Raw genomic sequence first — 27,741 nt, 5'->3', positions numbered from 1 at the left:
ACTTACTTTAGCATAGGCATTTAGAGCTGAGTTGACCCACTAAATCTCCATTGATTCAGTGGACCTACTCTAGTGTGATTTACTGTGTCAAGCACCAGGATTTTGGCCAATATATGGCCAGAAGTGGTTGTGCAAATAGGGCTGAAATTCAGAAGGAAAAGAAAAACATGAAAGTGGCTCGTTTAAGAGTAACTTTTTTAGTGTGCGCTTTTGTAGATTGCAGTCCAATTTCCCAAGCATATGGAGTACCATATTTAGACCACTGGTTTATGCACATGGTTGCAGGTGTGGGAATGGAAGGAAACAGGATATAGACATGTGAAATAAATTAGCTAGTTTTACAGGTGGCACAATACTTTGGGTTTACTCTTTTTATTATTATATATGCGAAACCAGACTAACATGGTTATCTCTTTGAAAAGGGATGAAATATAAATAACATGTCTGCCTTTTTCTGTATTTCCTCAGATGAACATGCTGATGAGATTGCAAGAGGCAGCTAACTATTCAAGCCCACAGAGTTACGACAGTGACTCCAACAGCAATAGCCATCATGATGATATCCTTGACTCATCCCTGGAGTCTACATTGTGATGTACACTAGCAGAAAATGGTTGCTTCCCACGGTCCATCTCCTGCCTCATTTAGAAAAAAATTAATCACCGATCCATGAGGATAGTTGGTCTTTGGTCCAGATGGACAACTCAGTATTAAGAGCTACGAGAACAATACAAATTTATTCTCCTCTCCCTCCGCCCTCCCCTCCCCCCAATTCAGTGTCAAATATGGGTGCAGGCAACCCAGCTGATGTTTTTATATTGTGTTTTTATTTTTATTTTCTTTAATAAGAACTGCACTACTTTTTTTTTTTGTTCTTTTTGACATTGCTGTGAGCTCACATACCTAAGACACTGAATACATTTTTTCCATAAAAAGGATATTAGTATTAGTAGCTTCTGGGGAGGTTGGGGTTGGGGAATGATCACTTGCAAAACTATGAAACAAATGAGAACTTTGTGCCATGTACTGTCCAGAAAGGGAAGAAGAGTAGATCTTGCCTATGCTGCTTCTAACCAAACTCATTCAGTGACGGTTGGATTTTCACAAGTCATCTTTCAGCCTAACTTCAACTATGAATCGTTCTGGTGCTACAAAATAACTTTTTGCCTTGTTAATAATATATCATAAAAGGCAAGGAGATGAAAAACAGGGAGATCTGAAATAGTCATGCACACGCACATGCATAAATGCACTAAAAATTAATAAATAAATGAAGGCAGTTCTCCAGTTTGAGGGCCTGGCTTTTAAAATCTTTGATTCACTTTTTTTATCTCTGTGCAGACACCAAACAGTCCAGTGGGCAGAGTTGTTGGGTGTTATCAGTTAAGTTCCCACTGACAAATGCACACTTGAGGGAGAAAATGAAAACTGTTGCCAGATTTTTCCTTCACATTTTGCTTCTGTGGTGGTCATTGCTGAAGAGGCAAGCTTGGAAAACTCAAGCGGCTTGTCTTCTCAGCAGTAGGATCCAAGACAGAAAAGAGAGAGCAGAGGTGTGAGTGGACATCCCTTCCTTGCATACTGGCCTGTGTATATAAAATACAAATACCTGTCCTTTAAAAAATACTATTCATGATTTTGGAACCCTCTGTCATTTAATCAGTAGTTTTACAAAACATTGAAAGAGGCAGTTATCAGGATCTGAGCAAGATATTCAGTCTTCGCTTGGGTTCAATGCTCTTTTCTATTCCATTTTTCTTTGAGCAGTTCCTCCTCTAATGCAGTAGAGCAAGCCATTTCTAGAGCAGAAGCAGTTTGGCATGAGTTGGTGAAGACCAGTGTTTAAAAGAAAGAATGAAATTGGTCTGAAATCCCTTCAGGCTCATGGTAGTGGTTGTATAACTGGGCCCTGGCTAGAACCTCTTGAAGTCAGAAGTTTAATCAGCATTCAACTGCATCATGCAAGTCCTTCTCCCACATACATGTTAAATGTATGGATTAAATAGCCACAACACCTAGTGGCCTTGTGCCTAATATCCTCCTTCCTACTGTCCTGATACCCACACATTTAGTGGAACGTTGGAAAATAGCAGGAAGGTGTCACTCTTCAGCTCCACTAAATATGCAGATGTCAGGGTGATGCAGGACAGGCATGGGGTTATAAAGAGCAGGGAGGAGGTACCATGTTCCGGTGGCAGAAAAATTACCCATCCCTGCAGACCAAAGGGATGACTAGCTGGTAGGCCCAACTCATGGCGGGAATGACTCAATGGAGTTCTTAGTGCTTATTTAATCCTGTCTTTCCATTTGCTTTCAAAATACTACCAGTGACCCATGACTCCGTGGAAGGGTATAGACTACCAGTAGCGCAGGATGAGGCATGACCATCTGCTTGGAGCACAAGTTTCCAGTATCTGCTTAGTGCCCTTTTGGAATAGATGTCTCCTCAAGAGGTACAGAGGTAAAAGAAGGATAGTGTGTTTACTTCTCAACTAAGAGAAGTCTGAAATCCCATGTCAAGTTTGAGTAAGATGGAATGTGCTCACTGAACATGATGAATTTTACCCAGTTAGCTCAGATGCTTCTATTTAATTAAGAATTTTATACAACTGGATCCAGTCAGGTTTTAAGCTGTGTGGAATCAGTTCCAGTCCATCGGTTAAAGGTTTTTAAAAGATTTGTTACTTAGCCAGGCCTTGAGGAAAGGAGAACTGCCTCTATAAAGCTGAGGTGGAGAACGTGCAGCCCTCCAGATGTTGTTAAATTGCAGACAGACCCCCTTTTGTGTAGTCCTTCCCCACTGACGATCTTTCCTAAAGCTCAGCCATAGTTGAATGAAATCTGGAGGGCCATGCATTCCCCACGCCTGGGATTAAAATATTTGTAAAAAATTGGGTTTTTTAAACCCATGGGCCAAGTGGTGAACATCTTTTCCTAGATATCCTTTTTTTCATCTTCAGATGCACAAAATAAAGATTCTTTTGTTTAATTGGTGCTTCAGTTGGGGAGCAAGAATTTCCCATAAAGAATTAGTTTGTTCTTGTTGTCCTTGTTGTTGTTCAAAATAGACAACAGCAACCAGTCAGATGTCTTAGGCTGTACCTCAGTTAGAGACACATTCATGAGCATATACACAGATACATACATACATAGACACACATACAAGCCTTTTCAGCTATCTTTGGGTGCTGATTTTTTTAAAGTGATGCCTTACCTACTTTCTACTAATCGTGTCTGAATTCCATTAGTGCTGTATTTGATGGAGACTTCTTTTTTTTTAATTTAAACAAAACAGGGCTATAGAGGTCATCTCTTGATGATGTGAGTTGCTGTGAATATTGTTTATAATAATATATATGAACAATTTTTTTTGTTCGTTCCTAAATGTGATAATAACTGAAAGAGGGAAACGATACAGAGCGAGGGAGAAGAACATTTGAGAATTTCCATGTCATTCTGCAGCTAATCATTCATTGGACAGATGTTTCTCCAATAAAAGAAAAAAACTACACAATAATAACAATAACCCACAAACTTTTTGTACGATACTGAACAGCATCACTACTAAAGTAGAAGAAAGTGATGGGATCTTTTTATTTTGCTTTGAAATATGCAGGTAGAATACTTGCCACAATTTTCAAACAGAGTGTGTTTAATCTTTACAGGTCTAATATGGTGCAAGAAGCAGCAACATGCTATCATAACTCAGTTTACTGAGAGGATAGTTCCTGTTATACCTCATAATTTCTGCTTTTGGTGACCTGAGTGAATTTAACATGTTGTCTTTTGAGCTTTTTGTGAATTTGCTCTTGTTAACTATTTTCTAGTTCTGATGTTTGAAATAACACAGCTATTTGTAAAGGCCACTTTTGAATCACTCAGGCATTGACTCTTGGATTTTAAAGGGATTCTTGCGTGTTTAGTAACAAAATAGAAGGTTACTCAGCTCATATTCTTAATTCTAATCTTTTTGCTGAAAATGGGCCACAAGTGTTTTAGAATCTAAGAAGATTGGAAGAAGCTAGTTTTTTCAGAGCTGACTGTTGGGTTTATTAGAGTGATTTTGGGACACAGGCTTAAAAGATCTAGGTTTAAACAAATCCTGTTTTTATGGGCATTCTATTTCTACTGAAGCCAAAAGGGTTCTTTTCTAGGATCCCCCCCAGCGTGGTGATTTTCTTACAGTCAGGATTTGTTTCATCCAGAGAGATCATTCCAAATGACACTTTTATATATTCTGAAGTGGCACAGTCCTGGAAGAATTGTTCTATATACTTTTTCTGAACAAATTCTTAATCCAGTACAGAATGCAGTCTGGTCTCTTTAAAAGTAATTCCTTCCTGGAAATATATTTGCATTGTACTCAGGAACTGTACACAGTTTCTTCACAAAAATATATTTTTGTTTGAAGAAGTCCTCTGGTGGAGGAAGATCACTTTCATTGAAAAAGGCCATCTGTGTTGGCTTCCATGGGTATTCATTCCCAAATTGCACATTGTAACAGTTCACATTTTGAACATTGCTCTGCAGTCTATTAGATTTCCTGATTTCATGCCAGGAATGATTGTAGCCACACATGATCCTAAAATCTAAAGCTTGCCAATTTAGATGCATAGAAAGAATGCATTATATTTTAAGCAAGGTATTCCCCTACCTCACTCCTGCCAGGATATGCTATTTTTTAAAAACACTGCAAAAGGACAGGCTGTCAGCATTGTCAAAAGTATGATAAGCATAAGGCTGCTAATATTATAACTGTCCCCTTTGGCATTGTTTGGAAAAGAAGCTTTCTGGCAAAGTCCCCATATCCCTGATTTTATTCTGTTCAAAATTGGGGATATTTGATATAAGCCACCTATTATTGTTGCATACTAAAGGGCAATTGGTAAACCTGGGAATTCTGAAATAAGCTACTTTTATATATATATAAAAGTAGCTTATTTCAGAATTCCCAGGTTTACAAATTGCCCCTTAGTATGCAACAATAATAGGTGGCTTATATCAAATATCCCCAGTTTCTACATACATTATAAATTATACATACAATAAGCTGAAATAAGCTCCTTTATATATAAATAAGCTTATTTCAGAGCTAATTTTATGCACACATGCACACACACACACACACACACACACACAAACACTCTCATTGGTTTAGGTCCTGATACAATCATGCTTAAAGTGGACCCACTGAGATCAACAAGATATGGTTCTTGTGACTAATTTCAGCCCCAAATGATTTTCTCATAATGTGGTTAAATGCGGATCCAAGCTATTATGTAAAGATTCTGTCCATCTGAACAAATACAGCCATCAACATATGAAATAAACTGTGTATAAATCTCTATAAACAATTTAAAATTATAATTGTACCTCAAAGGCTAAATTATCCCATTTATTTATATTGCAGTCCATTTGAAACTAATATTTAGAACTCAGGTGAGTTCTGCAAAGCTGCAGTGTGTGGATCTGGAGCCCCTGACAACTTGATTTCCTGCAAACCTGAGTAGAAACTTCCATTATGTGTTTCATAAGAGAGGGTCACCCATGTGTCGTCATCCAGTGAGTTCATTCCTTAGATTCCTTCATTGTGACGCCTTGCAGTTTTGTGCCTTCTTGTGCACACATTTGGGCAAGGGCTTTGTGGGCCATTCCAGGGGAAGGAAATGCAAAATACAATGCTTGTGAATATCTGGTCCTTCCAATTAAATGACTGAAGACATTTCTTGTGCAAAAAGCTTTCTTTGTCTACTTTAGGGATCTTTGGGTTGGGAACATCTCATAGATATCAAAACATGTACAATTTTTTAAAATAGGATTAATGGGGAAAATATGTAAACTATCAGAACTGAGCCAACTCCACACCAGAGTTTAGTGCCCTGGCCCCTTCCATCTGACTCGTATTAAAAGCCCTTTGTCAGATATTCCATTTTTCCATGTAGCCATTGCCATAAACAGGAAAGGAATTTTGCCCTTTTTTTTTGCTTTTCAGTAGACTTTAGGTGGGTCACTGAGAACTTCGATTAATGTTCTTAAGGTTATCAGACAACTGTAGTGTCCTCTTTGAAACTTCGGGAAGCAGGGTTGCCTGTTCTGCGCATTTCCTAGCTAGCTCATCTTGTCGGTGTAGACAAATCAACCTCCCACCTCCCTGTTAGGATGACAAAGCATGTTATCCAGGCTGCTTCCAGTTTTGCCATTTCCTCCCTACAAAATTGGCATGATTTCCTGCAATTGTTTTGGTGTAAGACTCTATGCAACATTCATGTTCTGTTATAAATTGGAAGCATACAATTTTTTTCCTTCACAGCAGTCAAGCATTGTACATGTAGTAGATTTTTTTAAGGTAATGGTGCAGAAACAAGGAAGGTTTAGCTAGTCTCCCCCCCCCCCCTTTTTTTGTATATTTTTTAAAAAGAGAGAGACCGAGAAGATCCCTACAATATTGCATTACTGATGCTTAAACTTTTGATATGCTGTGTCTTGAACTTTGTCTAAATGTGGCAATTCTCTTTTAAGGAAATCAAAAGGAAAAAAGTACAAAAAAATTGTGGATATTAAATGGAAGGTTGCTGTTTTGATCTAGTTGTTTCCAGTGGAACCATTTATGAGACAAGTTCTCCAAGGTGTACATTTTTTTCATTGTAACATAGAAATGTAAATATTTGATTACAAGTGCTGCATTTTGATGAATTTTTTCTAGCCATTTATAAAGGAGGAGGGAAAAACACTAGGGATTGAGTATTTTGTGTACAGTATGATGTCACCCAAACTCCCTATTTAATTTTCTGTTGACCATTTAGGATTGGAATTTGCAAAAGGTTTCCTCGGGAGCATGTCTCCCTCCGGCTAGCCCTTCCCTTTCTTCCCCATCCCCACCTTCTCCCATCCTGTGTCATGGAGAAATAAAGCTAATGATTGTACCAGTCTTAAATTATTCATGATTCAATAAATTTGATGCTTATTTATTCAGATTTATTGGTCTTATTGCCATTTTTCTAATGATATGCTACCTAAGGTTTGGAAAGTCACAGGTAGAAATGACAATGGCATTAATGTCTCATTTTTATCAGTCAAAATTTTTTATGTTCTGGATCAAGCATTGAGAATATGCCAAAATTAATGTATCTAGTGTCTAATAGTTCACTGTTTTTCATATTTGAATGCTGAAAAGTTTATGTAAGTGACAGATGCAAATGTGCACTGCTCCTTTGGTTCCTCACTGAACTCAGCTGGTGCATTGCATGGAGACAAGGGATGCAAAATCCATTCACTGAATCCTCTTTCATCTCAGTTTCTGTTGCCTCAATATTTCCTTCTAGGGCAGTCTTTCCCGCCTGATGCCTTCCAGATGTGTTGGGATGCAACTCCCATTATTCTTAGCTAGCATGACCCAGAATGAGGGTTATTACAGAACATCTGGTGGGGAACAAACAAGATAAATCTGTTCTCGTGCAGCTTGCTATAAGTAACAAGTGACCAGTGCTGAAGCAGTGCATTTAACAATCTTGACTGAGAAGGACCAGCTACTGACTGGATGCCCTAATCTGCATCCACTCTGCAGGACAGAAGATGTGAGGTTTGCAAATACCCAGAAGCATTACGTTATCAAAGAACAGATGTTCCCTCCAGCCGGCAATCTGGCAATTTTGAATGTATTCTGTATGCTAAGTGGCTACAACAACATTGGAATTCTATTAGTGTATTGTGACTCTGGTGCCAACAATCACTTCCTGGACTATCCCATGTAATCTGTTGTGTGCCACTGAATTACCCCAAGCTTATTGTTATGTAGGACTTCTATATTTATGCTTAAGTTGATCAGTCAAGACCCAAAAGTGCCATGACAACTGTGCCCCTCAAGCAATTAGTAGTGGACTCCATGCATGTGACAGGGCATACTCTGGATGTGGTATTCTCCTCTAGTGAAACTGACAGTCTGAAGGTGGAAGAGCTGGATGTGATTCTGTTGTCATGGATGGATCACCATCCCCATAAATTGTAGAGGAACATTCAACAGGGATGCAGGAGTGGGCTTTCTTCAGCATGGCTCCCTGGTTGTGGAATTCACTCACTTTAGAGTTGCAGTTTGTTTCCACTCTTGCAATTTCTAGGAAGGGCATTGTGTTTCATTTTATTTAATTAGAATAATTATCTGATTGAATTCGTTTTTAATTATAATCTTTATTGTGTTTTATAATGATTGTTAAGTTCTCCGAGCCCCGCCTAGTAATGAGAAAAGGATTAGAAATAATAGATAAGGATGATCATAGGATTGGAAATCAAGCACTATGAGGAAAGACTGAAAGAACTGGGCACGTTTAGCCTTGAGGAAAGAAGAGTGAGAGGAGGTATTGTAGCACTTTTCAAATACTTGAAAGGTGGTCATACAGAGGAGGGGCAGAATCAGTTCTCAATCATCCGAGAGCACAGGACACATAATAATGAGATCAAGCTACAGGAAGCCAGATTTAGACTGAATATAAGAAAAAATTTCTTAACTGTTAGAGTAGTAGGACAACAGAACCAATTACCTTGGGAGGTAGTGAATGCTCCAACACTGGAGGCATTCAAGAGAAAATTGGATATCCATCTGTCAGATCTGCTTGGATTTGGATTCCTGCATTGAGTAGGGGCTTGGACACAAAGGCCTTATAGTGTAGGTCCCTTCCAACTCAATTATTCTACATTTCTATGATTTTCTATAATTATGATGATTATTCAGGACCTGCATAAAATCCCATTGTTAAACCATAATACAATAAAATCAATAATCAAGGAACTGAGCATTCCAACTAATCAACAGAACTGAAATATCAATGAGAATTCCAATTGTCTCCCAATCCCAAATGTCAAGTTCTAAATGTACCACATGATTTATGCAAGAAGTTTAAGTACTGAAAGAATCAGGCTGACCACGAGATGGCAGCAAACTCAAGCCAATGGACGCAAGCTTGGCTGACCAAATCTGTATGAGCCTACATTTTCAGACAACTCTCACAATTTTTTTTTTTTTTTGGCTGACAGGAAGGCTTTTGTTCTCGTTGCTGGCTTAATTTATTTTTATTAATCTTCTAAAATTAAAAGTTGATAAACTAGTGATGCACAATTATTCTACTTATACCAACTATTTTCACTTGGAAATTTGGAGGCTGAACTTCTGAAAATGGACTGCAAATCTGAGACATGTCTCAAATTAGTTGCCTGAAGGTGGAATAGAAATTCCATTTACCATGAAGGGGTGGGGGAATCACCAAACCTCACTGAGTGTGTTGCATTTTTTTCCAGCTCAGGCATTAATCTGAGCATCTGCCTCCTCCCTTTTTGGGCTACCAGCACCTCTGGTTATTAGCTTTTTTTTTCTGCCTGTGCTATGATTTAGACAAACATAGCACATTTCCGACTCGTGGAGTTCTGTAAGGTAGCCTTGTTTAGGCTGCTATCCCACACAACTGTACGGCTTGTAAGTCACATAGGTATGGCTTCCCAAGACGTATTGTGCAACCCCATAACGCATCTGCCCCTAAAATGCTGGTTTTTCCCACTGGGGGGAAAAAAATCAGCCCCCTAATAGGCAATCATGGCCTCAGATGCCTCCAGAAGGCAAGATTATTTCATTGAATGCTATTTCACCAATCCACACTAACACACCTTTTTGGGGGACTCATATTAGCATTAATTTTAAAAAGATGGTAAATGGCCCTCAGGATTTCTGGGGATGTGTGAAAAAGTGAAAAATGGCAGCCCTAGGGCCCTCCAGGCCTACTTCAAGAAATGATTAGGGGTGCTAAAGCCCTCTGTGGATTGGGTCCAGACTCCTGGAAGGGCCTGTGATAGTTCCTTCTTTCAAGCTGGGGGATCATCTTGTGCTGGTTTTTTGGGGGGTTTTGTTGTCGTTGTTTTTAGGACCACAGCTGACTTTTTTGACCTTTTGGTCTACCCTCAGCCAGGCTGCCATTGTCGATTAGTCCACCGGCACTCCTGTCCTGGGATCTGCCTCTGCCCCATCAGATACTCAGTGTACTTGGGACACCTGGATCCCATCTTTAGCCTCCACCTCACCTTGAGGACAAATTTTATTTAAGCTTCTTGTTGTCACTCCAGCTCTTCACTAACACTGCCACTGCTGGCTGCTAAACCAGAAACCTTTGAAAAGGTATACTTTTCTTCCCTTGCTGTGACCAAGCAGCCAATGTCAGCACTTATATCGCCATTACTATAAAAGTGTGGTGTGTAGTCGATAGTCTGATGGACCAGGAAAATGAGGTTTTAAGATGAAATTTTCTTCCCCTCTCAATTAATATAACAGGCTGTTGGATAGCTCAGTTGTTTAGGTATCTGGCTGCAGAGTCAAAAGTTGGGAGTTTGATTTCCAGCTCCAGAGTTCTAAGACTATTATTACCTACCATTTATCCAATGGTCGTAAAGGTAAAGGTTCCCCTTGACATTTAGTCCAGTCGTGTCCGACTCTAAAGCGTGGTGCTCATCCCCATCCCCAAGCCGTAGAGCCAGCATTTGTCCATAGACAATTTCCATGGTCATGTGGCCAGCACAACTAGACACAGAATGCTGTTACCTTCCCACCAAGCTGGTACCTATTTATCTACTCACATTTACATGCTTCAAAACTGCTAGGTTGGCAGGAGCTGGGACAAAGCGATGGGAGCTCACTCTGTCATGTGGATTTGATCTTACGACTGCTGGTCTTCTGACCCTACAGCACAGAGGCTTCTGCAGTTTAACCTGCAGTGCCACCACATCCCTCACCAGTGCTCACCTGTTACTAAAACATACAAATATTTAAAATGAATTAAATATTTTTATATTAAAGATGTTAGATAAAATCATTACTACAACAGATTTAAAAAACAAAACAAAAATACAAACCACACTGTTTTAAAGCACCTCTTAGAAAGCCATTCATTAAAAGAATGCCTGCCTAAAGAGAAAGATGTTTGCTTGCTTACAGAAGGACAGCAAAGATGAGACCAGCCTGGCATCCTGTAGGATGGAGTTCCAAAGTCTGGGGGCAGCAACAGAGAACACGCTCTCCTGTGTTCCCATCAGATGGACCTGTGAAGATGGCAGGACCTGATGATCTTAATACAGTGATGCCTCACAAGACGATTGCCTCGCAGGACGATTAATCTGCAAGACGATGGTTTTTTGCGATCGCTGTTGCGCTTCGCAAGACGGTTTTTCCTATGGACGATTTTCGCAAGACGATGTTTGGGTCTATGCTTCACAAGACTTTTTTTTTAGACTGATGCTTTGCAAGACAGTTCCCCCCCCAATAGGAAAACATTAAATAGATTTCAATGCATTCCAATGGGGAACCGCATTTTGCAAGACGATGTTTTCGCAAGACAGCGATTTTCACGGAATGAATTAACATTGTCTTGAGAGTCACCACTGTATTTGGGAAGGCTCATAAAGGGCTCATAAATGAACCCAAACCCTTTAGGGCTTCATAAGTTAAAACCAGCACTTTGAATTGTTCCTGGAAATAGATCAGCTGCAACAGCTGCTATAACAGGGGAGTTATATGTTTCCAGTAGCCAGCCCCAGTTAACAATCTGGCTGCAGCACTTTGGACCTACTGGAGTTTTCAAACCACTTTCCAAAGATAGCCTGATGTAAAGCATGTTATGGTAATCTAACCAAGCTATATATAAGGTATGTGTTGTTGCAGCCAAATCAGACCTCTCAGGGAACGGATGCAGCTGGCACACTAGTTTTAACTCTACAAAGGCACTCCTGGGCATCCAAAAACATGGGCCTCCAGAATCAGAGATGAATCCAGGAGCATAGAGGGAGCATAACCCCATCCAGCACAGGTTGAATCCTTGACCTGACTTTTGACTGACCAGAACCACCTCTGTCTTATTTAGATTAAGTTTCAGTTTAGTCACCTTGATCCAGTCCATTTCTGACACCAGACAGTGATACAGAACTGAAACAGCTTCCTCAGATTTAGATGGGAAGGAGAGATAGAGTTGGGTGTCACTGCATACTAGTGACACTGAAGCCCCAAAACTCTGGACAACTTCCAACAGTTTCATATTGATATTAAATAGCATAGGAGACAAAACAGAAGGGCCAGGGTGCCGAACAGGAGTTCCTCAGCACCACCCTCTTGAGTTTTATCCAGGAATGACTGGAGCCACCATAAAACAGTGCCTCCACGTCCCATTCCAGAGAGACAAGCCAGAAGGATACCAAGGTTGATAGTATTGAAAGCCACTGAGAGGACCAGCAGAACCAACACACTCCTCCTGTCTAATTCCCGGCATAGGTCATCACCAAGGCAACCAAAGCAGTCTCCGTCCCATGACCAGGTCTGAAACCAAATCAAAACAAATTTAGATTATCTGTCTCATTCAGGAACCCCACTAGCTAAATGCACATAATTCAAAAATAATAATGAATAGGTAGGGACTGAAATCATCATATCACATCTTCCCATACAAGCCAGCCTGGCTCTTAAGTTTTTCAGATGAGGCCCTTCTCTTAGCCCTGCTGTCTTCAGAGGCATGTTTGGTGATAATGCAAAATGTGGCTTTTCCCTTGGTTGCTCCCAGGTTACAGAATGTTCCCCTCAGGAAGCTAGGTTGTCCCTCAACCTGTTCCCTACTTTATTCCCAGAATGTCTTTGTGGAACACCTACTGACTTTAATCCAGGTCTATTAGCTAAACACTCCAGCTACTGCACCATACTGCTTCTATGTAATTCTACTGTATGTTGCCAAAGAACCCCGTTTGTTTTGCCTAAGTCATATGCAATTTTAAGCTCATTGGGAAAATGCCTGGATTTAAATGTCACATACAAAGAAATTAAACAAACAACGGTATACATAAAATGAAGCATTAAATTTTAGGTAAGAACTAAACAAAAGAGTTAATGAAGGCTAGATGGAAAGATATTTCCCCCAGACACTTTTCCATGTCTTCCCACTTTGGTTCTACAGAACCATCCTACTCTGGTAGTAGAACCTGCCCTGAAAGGGTTAGGGTTGTGATAGTTTCCAAAGTAATCACCCCTTCCCCCATCTTCCTGGAATTCTTTGGAAGGCAAGAAAGATGTGTCATTTCTGCCTTTTTGCCACATCAGCTCCTACTTGGGGGGGGGGGACATAATCAGAAGATTGGCAGCCATCTGTGGTCTAGTGACAGAATTTTAAGAGGCTTAGCTTTGCCAAATCATAGACTCAAGAGTCGAAGGGCTGGCAGAATTTCTGCATGTTTTTGCAGGGACCCTTGATTTATAAGGGACCACCAAAAGATCATCCCAACCATCTCCAAACCCATCATGGCATTATCTGCCACATTATTAGGTGCGAGTCACACAGTCTTTCAATAAGATTGTGAAAAAGACCAATTTTTGGTGACCATCTATTTCTACACAGAACAACCTCAACACATGGTGCCATGTGGCCTACTTTTAAACATGTCACTGATGACCAAGGCTGTTGCCACTTCTTATTGCCCTGCAATAAGAACCTATGTAGAGCCTTATCAAAAAGGTGGTCATGGTTATGTACTCCAGAGGAGTGACAAGCCAGTGTTGCCATTTCCTATACTTGTCCCTCAATAAAAAGCCACAAGTAGCCCATTTCCAAGGTAGAGGGCCATTAAAACAAACAAAATAAACCAAGCTATGACACTTGATCAAAGGCGGATGAAAAGAATAAACGGTGTGGGAATGCTTCTACTACTGGTGAGAAAAGTTCACACATACTATTCTAGTACAGTGGTGCCTCGCTAGACAGTTAACCCGCATGACAGTTTTTTCGCTAGACACTGCCTTTTTGCGATCGCTATAGCGATTCGCAAAACAGTGATTCCTATGGGAGAATTTCTCTGGACAATGTTTGGTTCCTGCTTCGCAAACCAATTTTCACTAGACGATTTTGACAGCTCCCTCCGCACTCGCAAAACGGGTGTTTTCGAGATCTAAGCTTTGCAAGACAGCTATTTAAACAGCTGATCGGCGGTTCGCAAAGCGGCTTTCCTATGGTCGATCTTTGCTAGACAACGACGATTCTTCCCCATTGGAACGCATTAAACAGGTTTCAATGCATTCCAATGGGGAAATGCTTTTTGCTAGACAATGATTTCGCTAAACAATGGAATGGATGATCATCGTCTAGCGAGGCACCACTGTATCATGGTGCTGGGAGGGCCAATTTTGAGTTAACAGGCTTTACCTGCACACTGCCAACCAGAAATAGTAAGATGCCACATGTGGGATGGAGGACAGGGCCATGTCCACTGACATCACAGCCATTAAGCACATGACACAGGCACCTCAGTTTTGCTCTCTCTTCAGTTTCCCCATTGTTACTGTGTTAGACCAAACTGATCATTCCTCTATGCATAATTTTCTTTCTTTATTCTTTCCAACAAAAGTGGCTGTGTAGCCATGGGCTAGCCTGAAAGCTATCTTAAAAGACACACACACACACACACACACACACACACACACACACACACACACACAGAGAGAGAGAGAGAGAGAGAGAGAGAGAGAGAGAGAGAGAGAGAGAGAGAGAGAGAGTAAGTATTTAGCAATAATGTGAGTCTCGGTTGCAAGTTGTGTGTTTCTTTACCCTTTTGCACAAGCCATTTAAACACATTCATATACACAATTGTGTACATTGTGCAAGCTATACAAGGTGGTACAACGATTGTGGTCCTGTTAGCGGGGAGGGGGAGGGAAAACAAGAGACAAAGAACCCCTCCTGGGTATATTATTCATAGAACAAGCAGTTGTATCTATCATGGGGCCACTGCCTGTCAACTCTGATTGCAGGAAGGCTTATAGGACTCAAGGGTTCCCTCCTCAAGACAATGGTATCCGAAGAGCACTTCTTCCACCTTACAAGATCTGTGGCTACCCTTTTTGGGAATCACAGTAAGAAACCACTGTCGATCTATTGCAAGTCAGCCAGAGATCTACGAAACAGCATCTACATAAACTGGGAATACAGAAAAAGTAAGAGATTTGGTGAGGCTCCATCTGCAGGCTGTATTGATTATCATAAGCAACAGGGGAAGTTGTCAGTGCTAGGTCCTTTTAAACCCCTAAAGGCTTTACAGCTTTACTGACCTGGTAGGGACTTAACGGGCCATGTGTATATTGTGTTGTGAATCTCAAAACATTTCCCTCCACCCTGCCTCTGTACTCTGCTTGACACATGCTGCACATACATCTTATAGGAAATGAAGTAGCATACCTTTGCAGGGCTTTGACAGAATTGAGGACTTTTAAGCTGGGCAGATTTTAACAGAAGTTGCTTTCAAAAAATAATATGTGGCATCACTGTCCAAATCACCTTAGAGCAAGTTCTTCACTTTTACCAGACTATGATAATTAACACATGGCACGAATGCACAAAATGAACATGCAAAGTCAATAAACATTCATAGTATCACACACTTTGTTTTTAATTTGGCATCTGCTTCATTTGTTATATATACATATTTAAAATCTGTACACAGTAAGAGTATAAAATAGACAATGTTTTATAAGTTACACCATTAAAAGCTAAGCTTCTCTTTGAGTGAGAAAAACACAAACAAAATGAAAAGCACACCCAACCATAAACATACACATAAAATCTCAACCAAAGTATTTTGTCCATCTATATACTCACAATAGCCTTGGTATAAAATAGCCATACAGTGTAAGTGTACAAAATAGTGTACAGTTTATATAAGCTGCACAAAGACAGCAAAGTTCATTCAAAAATCAAAGAGGAGAGTCCACTTTCCTAATGTCCTCAATGACCCTGTCAGTAGCCAAAAAGATGGCAAAAGAGCTGGGGACAAACAAAAATGTTGTTTGTGAAACAAAGCGTATGATGTCTGTGTAATTCATAAATACACATTAAGCAGTCAAGGCAAAGACAGTTTTTTGGTGGGTGAGTGGATGGTCACAAAATACTGGGGCCCCAGTTTGAGTACATTATGCCCACACCTAGCAAACACATTATGAGCTATAAATTCCCATTCTTTTACACTAGGAATATTATGTCCTGCATTACCACCCTTCATGTGACTGATGGGGCTCAGGATATTGACAAGCACACAGATTTTGTGGATGTAGCTTCAGCATCTCATCCAAGTCGGGTTTTCGGCAACATACAGTTGATCACAAAAGTCATTCAGAGAAATTATTACGTCTGGCATTGCTGTGGGTTAATCAAAGTTGAATAGGCCTAGTTATTCTACTTCTAAATTACTGTGGATTTAATAATAGGATTGTTTTTTTTTTTTTTTAAGGGGGGTTTCAATCTGTATGCTCCAGTTCAAAAGTGCTTGACTAGCTGGTTGGTCAACAACCACAAAAGGAGATGACAAGGCAAGGCTTCTGAATTAGGGTAAGCATGCGGCATATAGAAGCCGTGTGGACAAGTGATCATCAGTACATGTTCTGTGTGAGCCATGTGGATGTGGAAGGACACCTCTCTTCAATTAGATAGCCCTTAATTTTATTTACATCTTTGCAATGTCCTCCTTTTTGTGTGATGGCAAGAAGAAACGTCTCTATGAGACAGTGATCTCTTCTTCATCTTCCTCACCCTCCTCCTCCTCTTCCTCTGAATCTGAGAAGTCTGAAGGTTTGCTGGGACTGCTGGAATGGGTGGGAGAAGGGAGCATCTGGGAGTCCAACCTGTCCCTCAGGTGTGGGTGTTCGAGAGCCTGATGATAGTTTAAAGGATGCCTGGGGTTGGCTGGGCAGAGCGGGGAGCTCGCTTCCTCGTCCTCTTCTCCAGAGCCCTTCTTGCCGACATCACTGAGATCAGGGTGAGGGTTGAACTTGGTGGGTAAAGTTTGTTCCCGGCATCCACCAGATGACAGGAGCTCTCTTTCTTTGGAGTTCCTCCACTTCATCCTTCTGTTCTGGAACCAGATTTTGACCTAGATTTTTTTTAAAAAGGAATCAAAAAGATTGATCAAGGCTGAAGTAGGTTAATGACCGACATTAACCTAGAAGTACCCACTCAGGGCAGAACCACATCCCATGACTTCTCAAAGCTCATTACACACTGGTTTTCAACCTGCAGATCCCCTGATATTGCTGGACTACAAGTCCCAGAATCCTTCATAATGAGCCATTGACGGCTGCAACATCTGGGAATTAGGACTAACAACATCTGGGGATATGCTGGCTGTGAAACCACTGACATTGTGTATTAGAAGTGGTGTTAATCTTCACATTAACACATATCAAAGATGGGACAGTTGTGTTGGCTGTTTCTGTTTTGACAGACGAAGACTCTTGCAGCCCCTTAAAAACTAAGGCCTGAAAAGAATTGCTCTTCCCAGCTAGAGTAAATCTGTTGAATCAAAAGATCAACACTAGTCTATATCCCACCAGTTCAATGGGACTTTTCTAGACAAGATTAGCAATTGGGTTTATTTGTTATCTGCCCTACATTTTCATGAACTGTATCCCAACATCATATGCATGCATTCTTCCATGCATCCAAGGAAGCAGGTGGCACAGTGACTTGAAATAAAAATATGCATTTAGGATAAAGCCACAAATGAAGACTTGCAGAAATCTGTTAGAGATTTCCAAGTTTACTCAACTGGTTTGAAGGCAGCAAGTGTAAGCGTTCTAAAGCTGCCTTGGATTCTTTTTACAGAGAAAGATGGGATAAAAATATTTTAAATAATTTTTAAAAAAATAAAATGAGAAATTGGGAGAGATAAACTACATTGCAGGACATAAACCACCCTGAATGATGCTTTTGCATCAGAAGGCAGGACATAAATGCTTTAACATTTTAAAAATATGTAAACATGACTGAATGAGATTAAGACACTCATTTCAAACTCTCTGAGGCCTCCAACATACATCATGCTTAGATCTTGTTAAAATAAAGAGGATTGTAAAAGATAGAGTTATCAGGAGCCTTGTGATATAGTGGCTAAACTGCAGTACTGCACTCAAAACTCTGCTCACAACTTGGGGTTCAGTCCCAGGTGGCCAGCTCAAGGTTCTCTCAGCCTTCCAGCCTTCTGAGGTTGGTTAACTGAGTGGAGTGGGTGGGGAATAGGTAGCCTGCAAAATTAAACTGTTAACCACCCAGTGATGGCTTTAAGCACTATGGGGTGGTATATAAGCAGCACTCTTTACTTTGCTCTGTCACATTGAGCAGGTTCCAAATAGGATTAAAAGTTGTAGCCTGTGGGTCGCACCTGTGTGGCCTGACAAACAAGTCACTTATGCTGAGCCAGGGTCTTTGCTTCCACCGAAAAAAATAACCTCATATCCATGTTCGCACTTGATCTACAAGGGGGATGTGTGTGTGTGTGTATATATATATATATATATATATATATATATATATATATATATATATATATATATGTGTGTGTGTGTGTGTGTGTGTGTGTGTGTGTGTGTGTGTGTGTGTGTGTGTGTGCATATTAGGGAACCTAATATATATATATGTGTGCATATTAGGGAACCAGCTACTGCATATCACAGGGACAAAGCACATACCTTGCATGCCAAAGGGTTCAGGTTCATTCCCCAGCATCTCGAGATAATGCTAGAGAAATTCCACACTGTAACACTGGAGAGCTCTTGCTGCTAGTCAGTGTTGACAATACTGAGCTAGATGGACTATGGCTGGCTCAGTATAGGACAGCTCCCTGTGCACCAATGCATGTTTTGCTCTTGACAGCGAAAAGACTTGATGTGTACAGAGATGTTCCTTTGCATCGACGTAAATCACTAATTTCATGGGGAACTAATTCATAAATTCTTGTGATGCTGAAGGCCAATTTAGGACCCACAGACTGTGCAGCTACGACTTTGAATCCCACTATCTGAAAACTGCAGTGACTACCTGGACTTACACAGTTGTTTAGCAGATGGCTTTCACCACACACCTATATTTATGAGATTTTCACAATGGTGCAATAGATTTATTGATTTATTGATTCATTCTATTTATACCCCGCCTATCTGGGCAATACGACCACTCTAGGCGGCTCCCTGGGCACCAATGCATATGCTCTTGATGGTGAAGTCCACAAAAGATGAACACCTAAAAGAAAGCATTTGCCATGAGGACCACATGTCACAAAACCGGATGCCAGATGGACGTTGGTTGCTAAGAACTGGATCTGCAGCAAGACTTGGAAAATGTCACATTGACTTTACAATTCTAAATATTGTCCAAAAAACCTAATTTTTCCAAGGGCTGCTCTTAGCCTATTCCCTAATGTTAAGACACAGGTTCCATTAATTTTTTTTAAAGGAGAGAAAGGCACAAAAATGTTCTTCTTGACCACTTTATCTTGGAAGTGAGTGCTGGTAAGTTCAGTGTGTGCAGGATGATGTTTTTATTTGGAAATATATTCCAGTGAAATGAACAGGCCTTGTTTTCTACAAAACAGTATCAGAATGTGGATGCCAACTCTACTACTTTTAGTAAGGGATTTAGTATCATTTATATTAATTATAACACATTTTTATTTTATTTGAAATATTTTTACCCCATCTTCCTCCTTAAAATGACCCAAGGCGGCTTACATCGTTAAAAGGATGTATTAACAGTAAGTATACAAACATTTAAAAAAAAAATTAAACAAGCATTGTATTTAAAATGATAATTAAAATCAATACTAAGAACACACACAAAAGCAACAGAACACAACAATCTGTTCAGATAGCTAGTCACTAAAGACAAGCCTGCCTGAAGAGAAAGGTCTTTGCCTGTTTGTAGAAGGACGGCAAAGATGGGGCCAGCCTGGCTTCCCGTGGGAGAGAATTCCAGAGTCTGGGAGCAGCAACCCAAACACATCTGTGTGGGTGTTGGGACCAAGAGAAAGGCCTCCTCTGCTTATCTTAAAACCTGGGAAGGCTCATAGGGGAGATGCGGTCTTTTAGACCCAAGCTGTTTAGAGGCTTGTCTTTAACCTGAAGTGTACTGATTTAACTAGGCTGAGGACAAAGGTCCATTTAGGAAACACTGAAGATACCTTTGTTGCATCTAGGAAAGAAAAGTCAAATGTCCCATTTTCTCTGACCCATCCTCCCCAAACTCCATTTCATATTCCCCAACATTGTGTAGGACGGCGATTACCTGGGAGTCTTTCAGGCCTAGCTTGGCTGCCAGCTTCTTTCTGTCCGGTTTGCTGATGTATTTCTGCTTCTGAAACATTTTCTCCAGCGCTTTGCGCTGCACGTCTGAGAAGACTGCCCTGCGAAGCATTCCCCGGCGTGGTTTCCCTCGGGCAGCCAGAGGCCAAGAGAATGTGCCCGGAATAGGAACCACTGAAGAAGCTGTGGGAAAGAGGAAGAATAAACATGATCAGCTGTAACAGGATGTGGGGGGGGGGGGAAGTCTTGGCAGCAAGAGCTTTCAGGTTCCAAAAGACGGCATCCATATCCTATTGCCATCAATTGCAAATCTGCCTTTGATTTGCAGGCCTGCAGGTTTTGCCATTAGCTTAGATTTTTCTTCTTCTTCTTCTTTCTCTCCCATTCTCCTCTCTTTTCTTTCTGTACCGTTATCTGAGTCCAGCAGACGACCACCTATAAAACTTTTAATTCATGAAAAGGCGTTTACGCTTAACTTGGCTGTTCTTTTCAAAAAATGATAACTAGATTATACACATCAATTGAATATATTTATAGCTACTCTGTTTTGTTATGAAGTGAAAGAACAGGAACTTGAAAAGAAAAAGCCAGAAAGATAGAATTGGTGCTGTTTTCTTTAAGCTCTCCCTTCTACAAGTTATTTATTTTTTTCCCCAAGATTTTCATGCTCACTTTCTTATATTCCTGATTAAAATAAGGGACTTTTCTGTCTGGAACAAAAAAGGTCCTCTTTCAGATGCAAGTTTTGATCAGTCAGCATTCATCTTTTTAATATATGAATTTTTCTTCCCCCTCCTCCTCCTTCCTTACAAAACTTGCAGAATTCACTCTGAAGACATGAAAAGTAACAGCTAATTAGCACATTGACTGGTTCCCAACAGGGATTGGTATGATAAAAAGGGCAGAGTTTCGCCTTTAAGCGGAAAGAAAAACTCCCAAAGAGAAACAGAGATTCTAATGAAGCGTGAATGGTAATTGTGTAGTAATGAACTAACAGAAAAAGACTGAGGACAAGCAGCTAAAGCCATATATTATTGGAACAAAAGAGATTTACACTTTCAAACTAAACACAACTGCATGCCAAGCTCCTTGGAGAGAATACTGATGACACAGCCTTCTCTTTCCCCAAATCATTTTCATTAAATGGACATGAAAAGCTATATATAAGGCTCAAGTTGTTTTTGTTGGGCCATTGAAATGCCAGAGAAAGGAAGCAAATTCCTTTATCAAGAGAATGAATGGAGGAGCGCTTGGCTTCTGGAGCCTCTTGGTGAGGTGATATTTTTGAAAGTTGTTCCTCCTAACTGTAACTTCATCCTCATCTCCAAAACTAAGATGTAATATTCCATTATCTGGAATGTACTCTTCTTAACAATTTTAAGATCCATTTAACAACAGCAGAGGTTTACAACACAGTGTGAAGCCTATCACAGCTATCCAATATCCCTCCTTTTCTGTATATAAGCACTCTGAACATTTTAAAAGTACACACCCAAACAGTCTTGTAATATATCTTGATTAAGGAAAAACTTAGGATAAACATAATTCAGGTATGAAGTCCTATGTCTTTCATATCCCCATTTCATTAGAAAACTGGGTAGGAGAGGGAGGAAAGGATCTTACTTAATGGTTTAATCTTAATGATCTCCTTACCAGTCAGATCTACTCTCACTTGGTACAAGCAGTAGGGCAACTGGAAGTATTTCCAGACGAATATGTTGTGTTTTAATATTACGCAGTGTGTGTTGTGTTATAGTACTTTTAAACAGCAGGACAAATGGATGACCAGTTGGGGTGAGAAGGCACGACTCTATCCAGACTTGTTTGCCACAAACCCACCTCTTTCCAAGTCCTCTCTGAAACTGATATATGCATCTTGCTAAAAATGAAAGATTTAGAGGGAAAAGGGGGCTGCTTGGCTTGGCCACACTGAAGTTCCCAAACAAGAGAACACTCCATGTGGTCTTGTGAAAACGCCAGCAGAGCGAATGACCCTTAATAGGAAATTAGCCCGTGGCTGGTAAGTGTCTATCAGCAGTATAGCCAAGCCAGCGCGGGGTGTGTGTGTGGCTACCGGGAGGGAGCTGACCAAATTGGTCATGGTGCTGAAACTTTTGTTGGCACTCCAGGGAAAGACCACGGTGACTCTGTGGGAAAGCCACTGCCCTCGAAGAAGAGGAGGAGGAGGAGGCCAGCTGCATCTCTCTTTATGTCAGGAAGGAATTGCCTCACATTTGGACCATAACAATCCCGGCCAATTTGTAGAGCAGAGGAGGTGGGAGAAAGCATTCAATTTGTAGTGCAAGGAAGGGACGGGATGCATGTGTCTTGGGTGGGGGAGGGAAGAACGGAGAAGGGAAAAGGCAAGCACTCCTGGCTTGTGCTAAATAGGGCATCAAATTGGCGCGACTGATTCTTGAATGTTGTACCCCATCCAACCTCTGAACTGAAGACGAGGACCATTCCCCCTCCCCTCCCGCACCTCCTGATTCTGTTGAGAAGCAGAACCCTATTTTTTATGCCTGCAAGGCTGGAGGTGCAACATGAGGGAGGAGAGGGGGGCGGGGGGGCAGAATGAAAAAAACGAGGAAAAGGAAGTAAGGAGAGAAAGGGGGAAGTACCCCAGCACCTACCTGGAAAATAAGATGATCTGATAAAAGGTTGAAAGGATCCTTCAAAGTATGGGAAGGAGAAGGTCTTAGGGAGCACATTCTGGATCAGCGATTGTGATGTTTCTGGGGAAAAGAAAAACAGGAATTAAAATGTGTTTTTCTGACTCCATCTTCCTGGCCCCACACATAAAAACTTTTAAGAGTTTGAGTCAGTTGGGTGGGTTGGATGGGGGCTACATCTCCCCTAATCCTCTACTCCGTGGCCATAATGACTGGCAGGATTAGGCCAGCTGTGTGACCTGGAAGAGCTTTAAAACTTTATGTGTTGGTCTACCCCTCCCGGAGTCCCTCCAGCATCCAACGAGCCTGGCGGATTCTGGGAGTTGTAGTCCAGAGAAGTAATATTCCCAGATTCTCCATGAACACACACACGTTTCCTCTCTTTCCCCAAAGTACTGTATGGTGTGTAGAGGCAATCAATCCTAACCCTTCACAGGCTCATCTCGGAGAGGTAGAGAAAGCAGTCCGAGGTTTGCCGGGAGAAACCCCCCCCCTCCGGCCCACCAAGACGCCTTCCACCCCCCACCCTTCTACTCACGAGCATCCTTTGCAAGGACCCGACGGAGGGGTGGGGGCTCGTTGGCTAGGAGGGGGGGTCTTCTTTCAGAAACGGGCCACCGACCCACGTCCAACCCCGGAGGGAGCCTCTCCCTGCCTCCCCACCTCCACCCCCACCCACCGGCAGCGTCTCGGGCAAAGCACGTGGCCGCTTACCTGTCCTCGGAGTGGACGACAGGATGGCGTTGACGCCGAACTTCAGAAAGGCGGCGCCGTTCCCGGAAGAGGCGGAGGTCTGCCCCGCGGCGGAGGGGGAGCTGCCCCGCCGGGCTCCGGGGGAGGCGGCGGCGGCGGCGACGGTCGCGGCAGCCCCGATCTCGGAGGAGGTCGGTCCCGCCGTGTCAGTCCTGGCGGGGCTGGCGCCGGGGATGGGGGAAGGAGACATGCTGGGCGGCGGAGGGGCGCTGCTGCGGGGCAGGTAGCTGGCGGCGGCGGCAGGCCGGCTGATCCGGATGAGGTCTTCGACCAAGAAGCTGGAGTGGCTGGAAAAGGCGGATTGCAGCGATTGAGGCAACGTGAGGGTGGGGGTCGGCCGCAGGAGGCTCGGATACACCGCTGGTGGCGCGATCAGGCTTGGGAACATCATGGCATAAGCCAGCGAGAGAAGGAAGGAAGGAAGGAAGGAAGGAGGGGGAAAAAGAGAGAGAGGGGCCAGGCAGCGCACCTTTACCAGCGTCCCAGGACGCGCCTAGCGAGGAGCTGGTGAGGGTCGGTGGTGGTGGTGGTGGTGGTGGTGGTTGCCCCCCTCCCCGAAAGAAAAGTAGGAATGCTCCCCGCCCCCGCCCCTTTTATGTGCTTGCTCAGCCACCTTCTTCTGTAGCGATCCACCCAGGAGTGAGTCGGCCTGGTTGGGTTTCTTTTGACCCCCTTCTCCCAGCGCGATGGGTTTTATAGTGGCCAGCGCCGCTCAAGCGCCTTCAAAAGTGACAGCTCCAACAATGGGGTGCTCCACTTGAGTTTCATTCATCTGGAGCGCGGGGCTCCCTCATTGGTCGGGGGGGTGCAATTTATGATTGGATTAGACTTCATAAGCAAGCCCCAGCACAATGGGCCCGCAACAAAGAAAGTGTAGTCATCACTTTTGCATATTGACCGCCTCTTTTGGAAAAGGCGTCGCTCCGAAGGCGATCCAGCGGGGTTTTGTTCAGAAACAACGCAGGCATACACACACACACATGCCGGCTAATTAAATGCCTATTTTAATTCTCCCTTTAACTCCCCCCCCCACGCCAAAAAGGTTTCCAACGATGTATCGCCTCCCAAGGAAAAATAAAGGGGAATTATTTCAAGAAAAGCACTAAATTTATTTGCTCCTGCTTTCTTTCTTTCTTTTTTTAAACTCCGCCCCCGCTGGGTTTAGGGTTTAAGGAAATAAATCAATAAATATTCATATAAACCGATCCCAGAGTTTGCAGAAGAAAGGGAAATACAAATGAAGGGACGTGAAACGAAATCGCTGCTAGGAATGAAAAAGGGTTTGAAATCAGATCCGATGGTGAACGGAGTGTGTCTTCTTTTTCTTCTTCGAAGTTTGGTTTGGCTTCGCTGCTCAGCTTTTTTTCCCGGTGGCTAAATCAGCATCAAAGTGGCTGCTACAGCGATTGCATCTCGAAATACATTTCCCATTGCCAAGGTTTAACGTTTGCTTCGGCAGTGCAAAAGACTGACTCGTAATCATTTCTTAGTATTTTTTAAACTTGGTCAGAATCAACAGAGGCTCTGTTTACAATCAAGACTCAAGCCACGAATCTTTCTCCATACCTAGATGTCAAGTTTTGGGGGACGCTGAACAGCGAACAATATGTTTAATAAAAAGCCAAGGAAACTACATCATAATTTATGGTGTTGCATACCATATCCTATTATTCCTGAAAACAGGAACCTACTTATGAAGAAAAACACACACTGTTTTGTAACACTCTGTGTAGTAATTTGAGTTCCTTCGGTTTTGTACGAGATGCGCTGGATTCTGTTCACAAGAAATCGGCTTCAATGAAAGTCTTGTTACGACACTGAATCGTGCGGATTTCTGTCAAGGGTTTTCTCTTAAAACAGGCAGGCACGCAGCTCACCAAAGGTGCAGTCCTGTGCCCGTCTATCTAAGGGGGGGGGGCATTGAATGCCCCAGGGCTCCATTTCTGGTCCAGCCTGCGAAGGATCGCGGCGCCCTGCGACTCCCCTGCCTGGGCCGATCCAAAGCCGATTCACTCGACGTTGCGGGGCTTAGCTCTTAAAACGGCTTCGTGGCAGAGTTTCTCGAAGCGCTACGGGGCGGGGGGGGGGGGAAGGCGGCCTTCCAAACAAAATCCCAGAGCAATGAGGGATTACTTTCTCTTGCCCCTCGTTGAAAATATAATAAAGCAGTTTTAAAAAGTAATCTATTGAAGAAAAAGGAGGGAGTAAATAAGAAACAAGAAACGTAGAAGAAGCATTTGGGGAGGGTGTTGTTGTGCGAACGCTTTTCAAAACCCCTTTCCCTCTCAGAAATCTAACAGATGTGTTAAAACGTCTGATGTTTTAGAAGCGCCCCATTCAGGCCCTTTGGTGTTGAACCTTTCGCCAGGAGAAGCGTGCAGCCGAAGGCCGGCCGCCGTGATCCTATTAAGCATGAACTGACTGTCACCTTCAGCTGTTTCACGCCCCCCCCCTTTTTTTTCTTTTTTACTTGGGAGCACAAAGCTTACTTACTCCCTTCCAAAAAATCTTATTAACCAGCTTTATTTCTTTCGATGGTTTTTCTTCGCCGGGGTAGGGGTGGGGGGGAGGGGGCCGAGGCTTTGTGTATGGGTGCGTGCCCATGATCTCCATGTCGATGCTTTAACCATTCAAAGTTGGGGGGTGGGTGGGTGGAGGAAGGCGACGGAGAGAAGAGGAGAAAGAGACAGCGCATCTGCGATTTATATCACATTAAGGGAGAATGAAACGTCTGTTCCAACTCTCACTAGATTCAGATCAAAAAGTTATTGGAGAGAAAGGGGAATTAGCCAAGGGAATAATATGGTGGAGACAAGCCTCTCGCCTCTTTCGCTCCCCCCCCCTCCCCGAAACAAATCACTATCTGGAGCGGGGTTGGTGTTTTTTTTCCCTGCCAACCCAAATGCAAGCCCTGGACTTCTAGCAAATGAACTTCTGTAGAGTTGCTTCTTGGATATGCGTTTAGAAGAAGACACGAAAAAACTGCTTCACCACAGAGCGTGGCTTGCCAATGTTCAGAATTTGTTCTCTTATTACTTTCTACCCCAGTGGTTTCTAGGACACCCGAAGTGTGTCGTGGATCTTTCATGGTCCAAAAGGATCCTAATCCACCATCTAAGGGAGGAACCGACATCAAACCGCCAGGACCAAAGGGAAAATGCGAGTTTTGATTTTTCTCCAAGTTCCCTAAATACTTCGAATTAAAAGCCCCTGGATTCCAGAGAAACGGATACAGAAAGTTGTAGTTTTATGCGCTCTGCTTAGGTGCTGGTGGTGGGAATCCCATGGAATCCAGTGGAACTTTAATTCCGAGCAAACACGCCCCAAAGCGGTGCTTTGAACCTAGGGCTAAAGCAGGCAGATCGTCTGCTGTCCACTTTGCTAGGAGTAGTTGGCCGAGTCCCACTGAACGCCGGGACAGACGTGATCCAAGCATGCTTGGTTTGCAAGCTCAGGGCAACAGACTACTTACTGTGTTGCGCAAAGCAAGTCCTTACTCAAATGAGGGAGGGCGGACGCAGACCGGCAACCCGGCCGGCCTGTCCTTTTCTTTCCCTTTCTGCATATTCAGGGAAGCTGGAACTTGACCAAGATTCTCGATGCTTTCCAGTGATGGCGCAGGACGACTGCAATGTCTGGATCGCAGTGGTCAGCTCCTTCCGCCACCCACCTACTTCGATGTAGGTTTCTTTGAACAAAATGTGGAACTTCCTTAAGGATCTGGATAAGAAGGCGCAGGAGGTATATGGCGCCTCTTATTCCAGATGAGTAACTATAAAACATCTGCAGGATTCTCTCTAACGGGTTTGATTTACTTGCTGGACGTGTGAGAGAGAGACAATCCACGCCAGGGCTGCTATCAAACGGGGTGAGCCTAAGGGCGACATACAATTCCAATACGAATTAATCGGAAAGAACTGCCGCAAAATCAAATTGCAGCTTTGTATTTCATAATACGGATTCCAATGGTCAGATCGCTCGTAAGCAGCGAGGTTAAAAGGTGAAGCCCGCGCCCCTGGTCGTGAGTTAAAAGAGAAAGGGGCCAAATGTCTTTTAAGGAATCGGAGCAGCTTCTGGCGAGACTGCAAAGGCTGCATCCCTTAAAAGGTGCTCTTAGTTGTCCCCGATGCTTATTTTATTTCTACCGCTGAAAGAAGGAGGGGCGTTTGTGATAGATCGCCTAAGACTGCA

General features: G+C 42.6%; 2 protein-coding genes across 14 annotated transcripts in view; one reads left to right on the top strand and one right to left on the bottom strand.

Annotated features, from left to right (window-relative positions):
* NAV2 (neuron navigator 2) overlaps window positions 1–6,974 on the top strand; it is a 676,025-nt gene extending 669,051 nt beyond the window's left edge. For all 13 annotated transcript variants that reach the window (XM_072985896.2, XM_078383145.1, XM_072985895.2 and 10 more), the window contains one exon: window positions 469–6,974. In XM_072985896.2, the coding sequence (XP_072841997.2) occupies window positions 469–594 (126 nt within the window). In that variant the 3' untranslated portion in view covers window positions 595–6,974. The remainder of the gene's footprint in view (window positions 1–468) is intronic.
* An 8,448-nt stretch (window positions 6,975–15,422) lies between these two features.
* DBX1 (developing brain homeobox 1) lies at window positions 15,423–24,023 on the bottom strand. The gene is made up of 4 exons (XM_072985889.2): window positions 23,512–24,023; window positions 22,759–22,860; window positions 20,109–20,308; window positions 15,423–16,923 (listed from the first exon to the last, which is right to left on the bottom strand). Exons 1-4 carry the CDS (start codon window positions 23,939–23,941, stop codon window positions 16,549–16,551), a joined length of 1,107 nt encoding a protein of 368 aa, XP_072841990.2. The 5' UTR covers window positions 23,942–24,023; the 3' UTR covers window positions 15,423–16,548.
* Between the last annotated feature and the right edge of the window lie 3,718 nt (window positions 24,024–27,741).

This window comes from Pogona vitticeps, chromosome 1 (genome assembly GCF_051106095.1).
Source record: "Pogona vitticeps strain Pit_001003342236 chromosome 1, PviZW2.1, whole genome shotgun sequence".
Taxonomy (NCBI): domain Eukaryota; kingdom Metazoa; phylum Chordata; class Lepidosauria; order Squamata; family Agamidae; genus Pogona; species Pogona vitticeps.
This window is presented reverse-complemented; position numbering and strand designations above follow the sequence as displayed.

What these genes read in the sequence shown, in the direction of transcription:
- DBX1 (XM_072985889.2), bottom strand. Translation starts at nt 23,941, where the DNA reads ATGATGTTCCCAAGCCTGATCGCGCCACCAGCGGTGTATCCGAGCCTC. An exon ending in GTCGTCCACTCCGAGGACAG is followed by an intron (nt 22,861 to 23,511) that starts GTAAGCGGCCAC and finishes TCTTTTCCCCAG; the next exon opens with AAACATCACAATCGCTGATC. An exon ending in TAGGCCTGAAAGACTCCCAG is followed by an intron (nt 16,924 to 20,108) that starts GTAATCGCCGTC and finishes AAAAAAATCTAG; the next exon opens with GTCAAAATCTGGTTCCAGAA.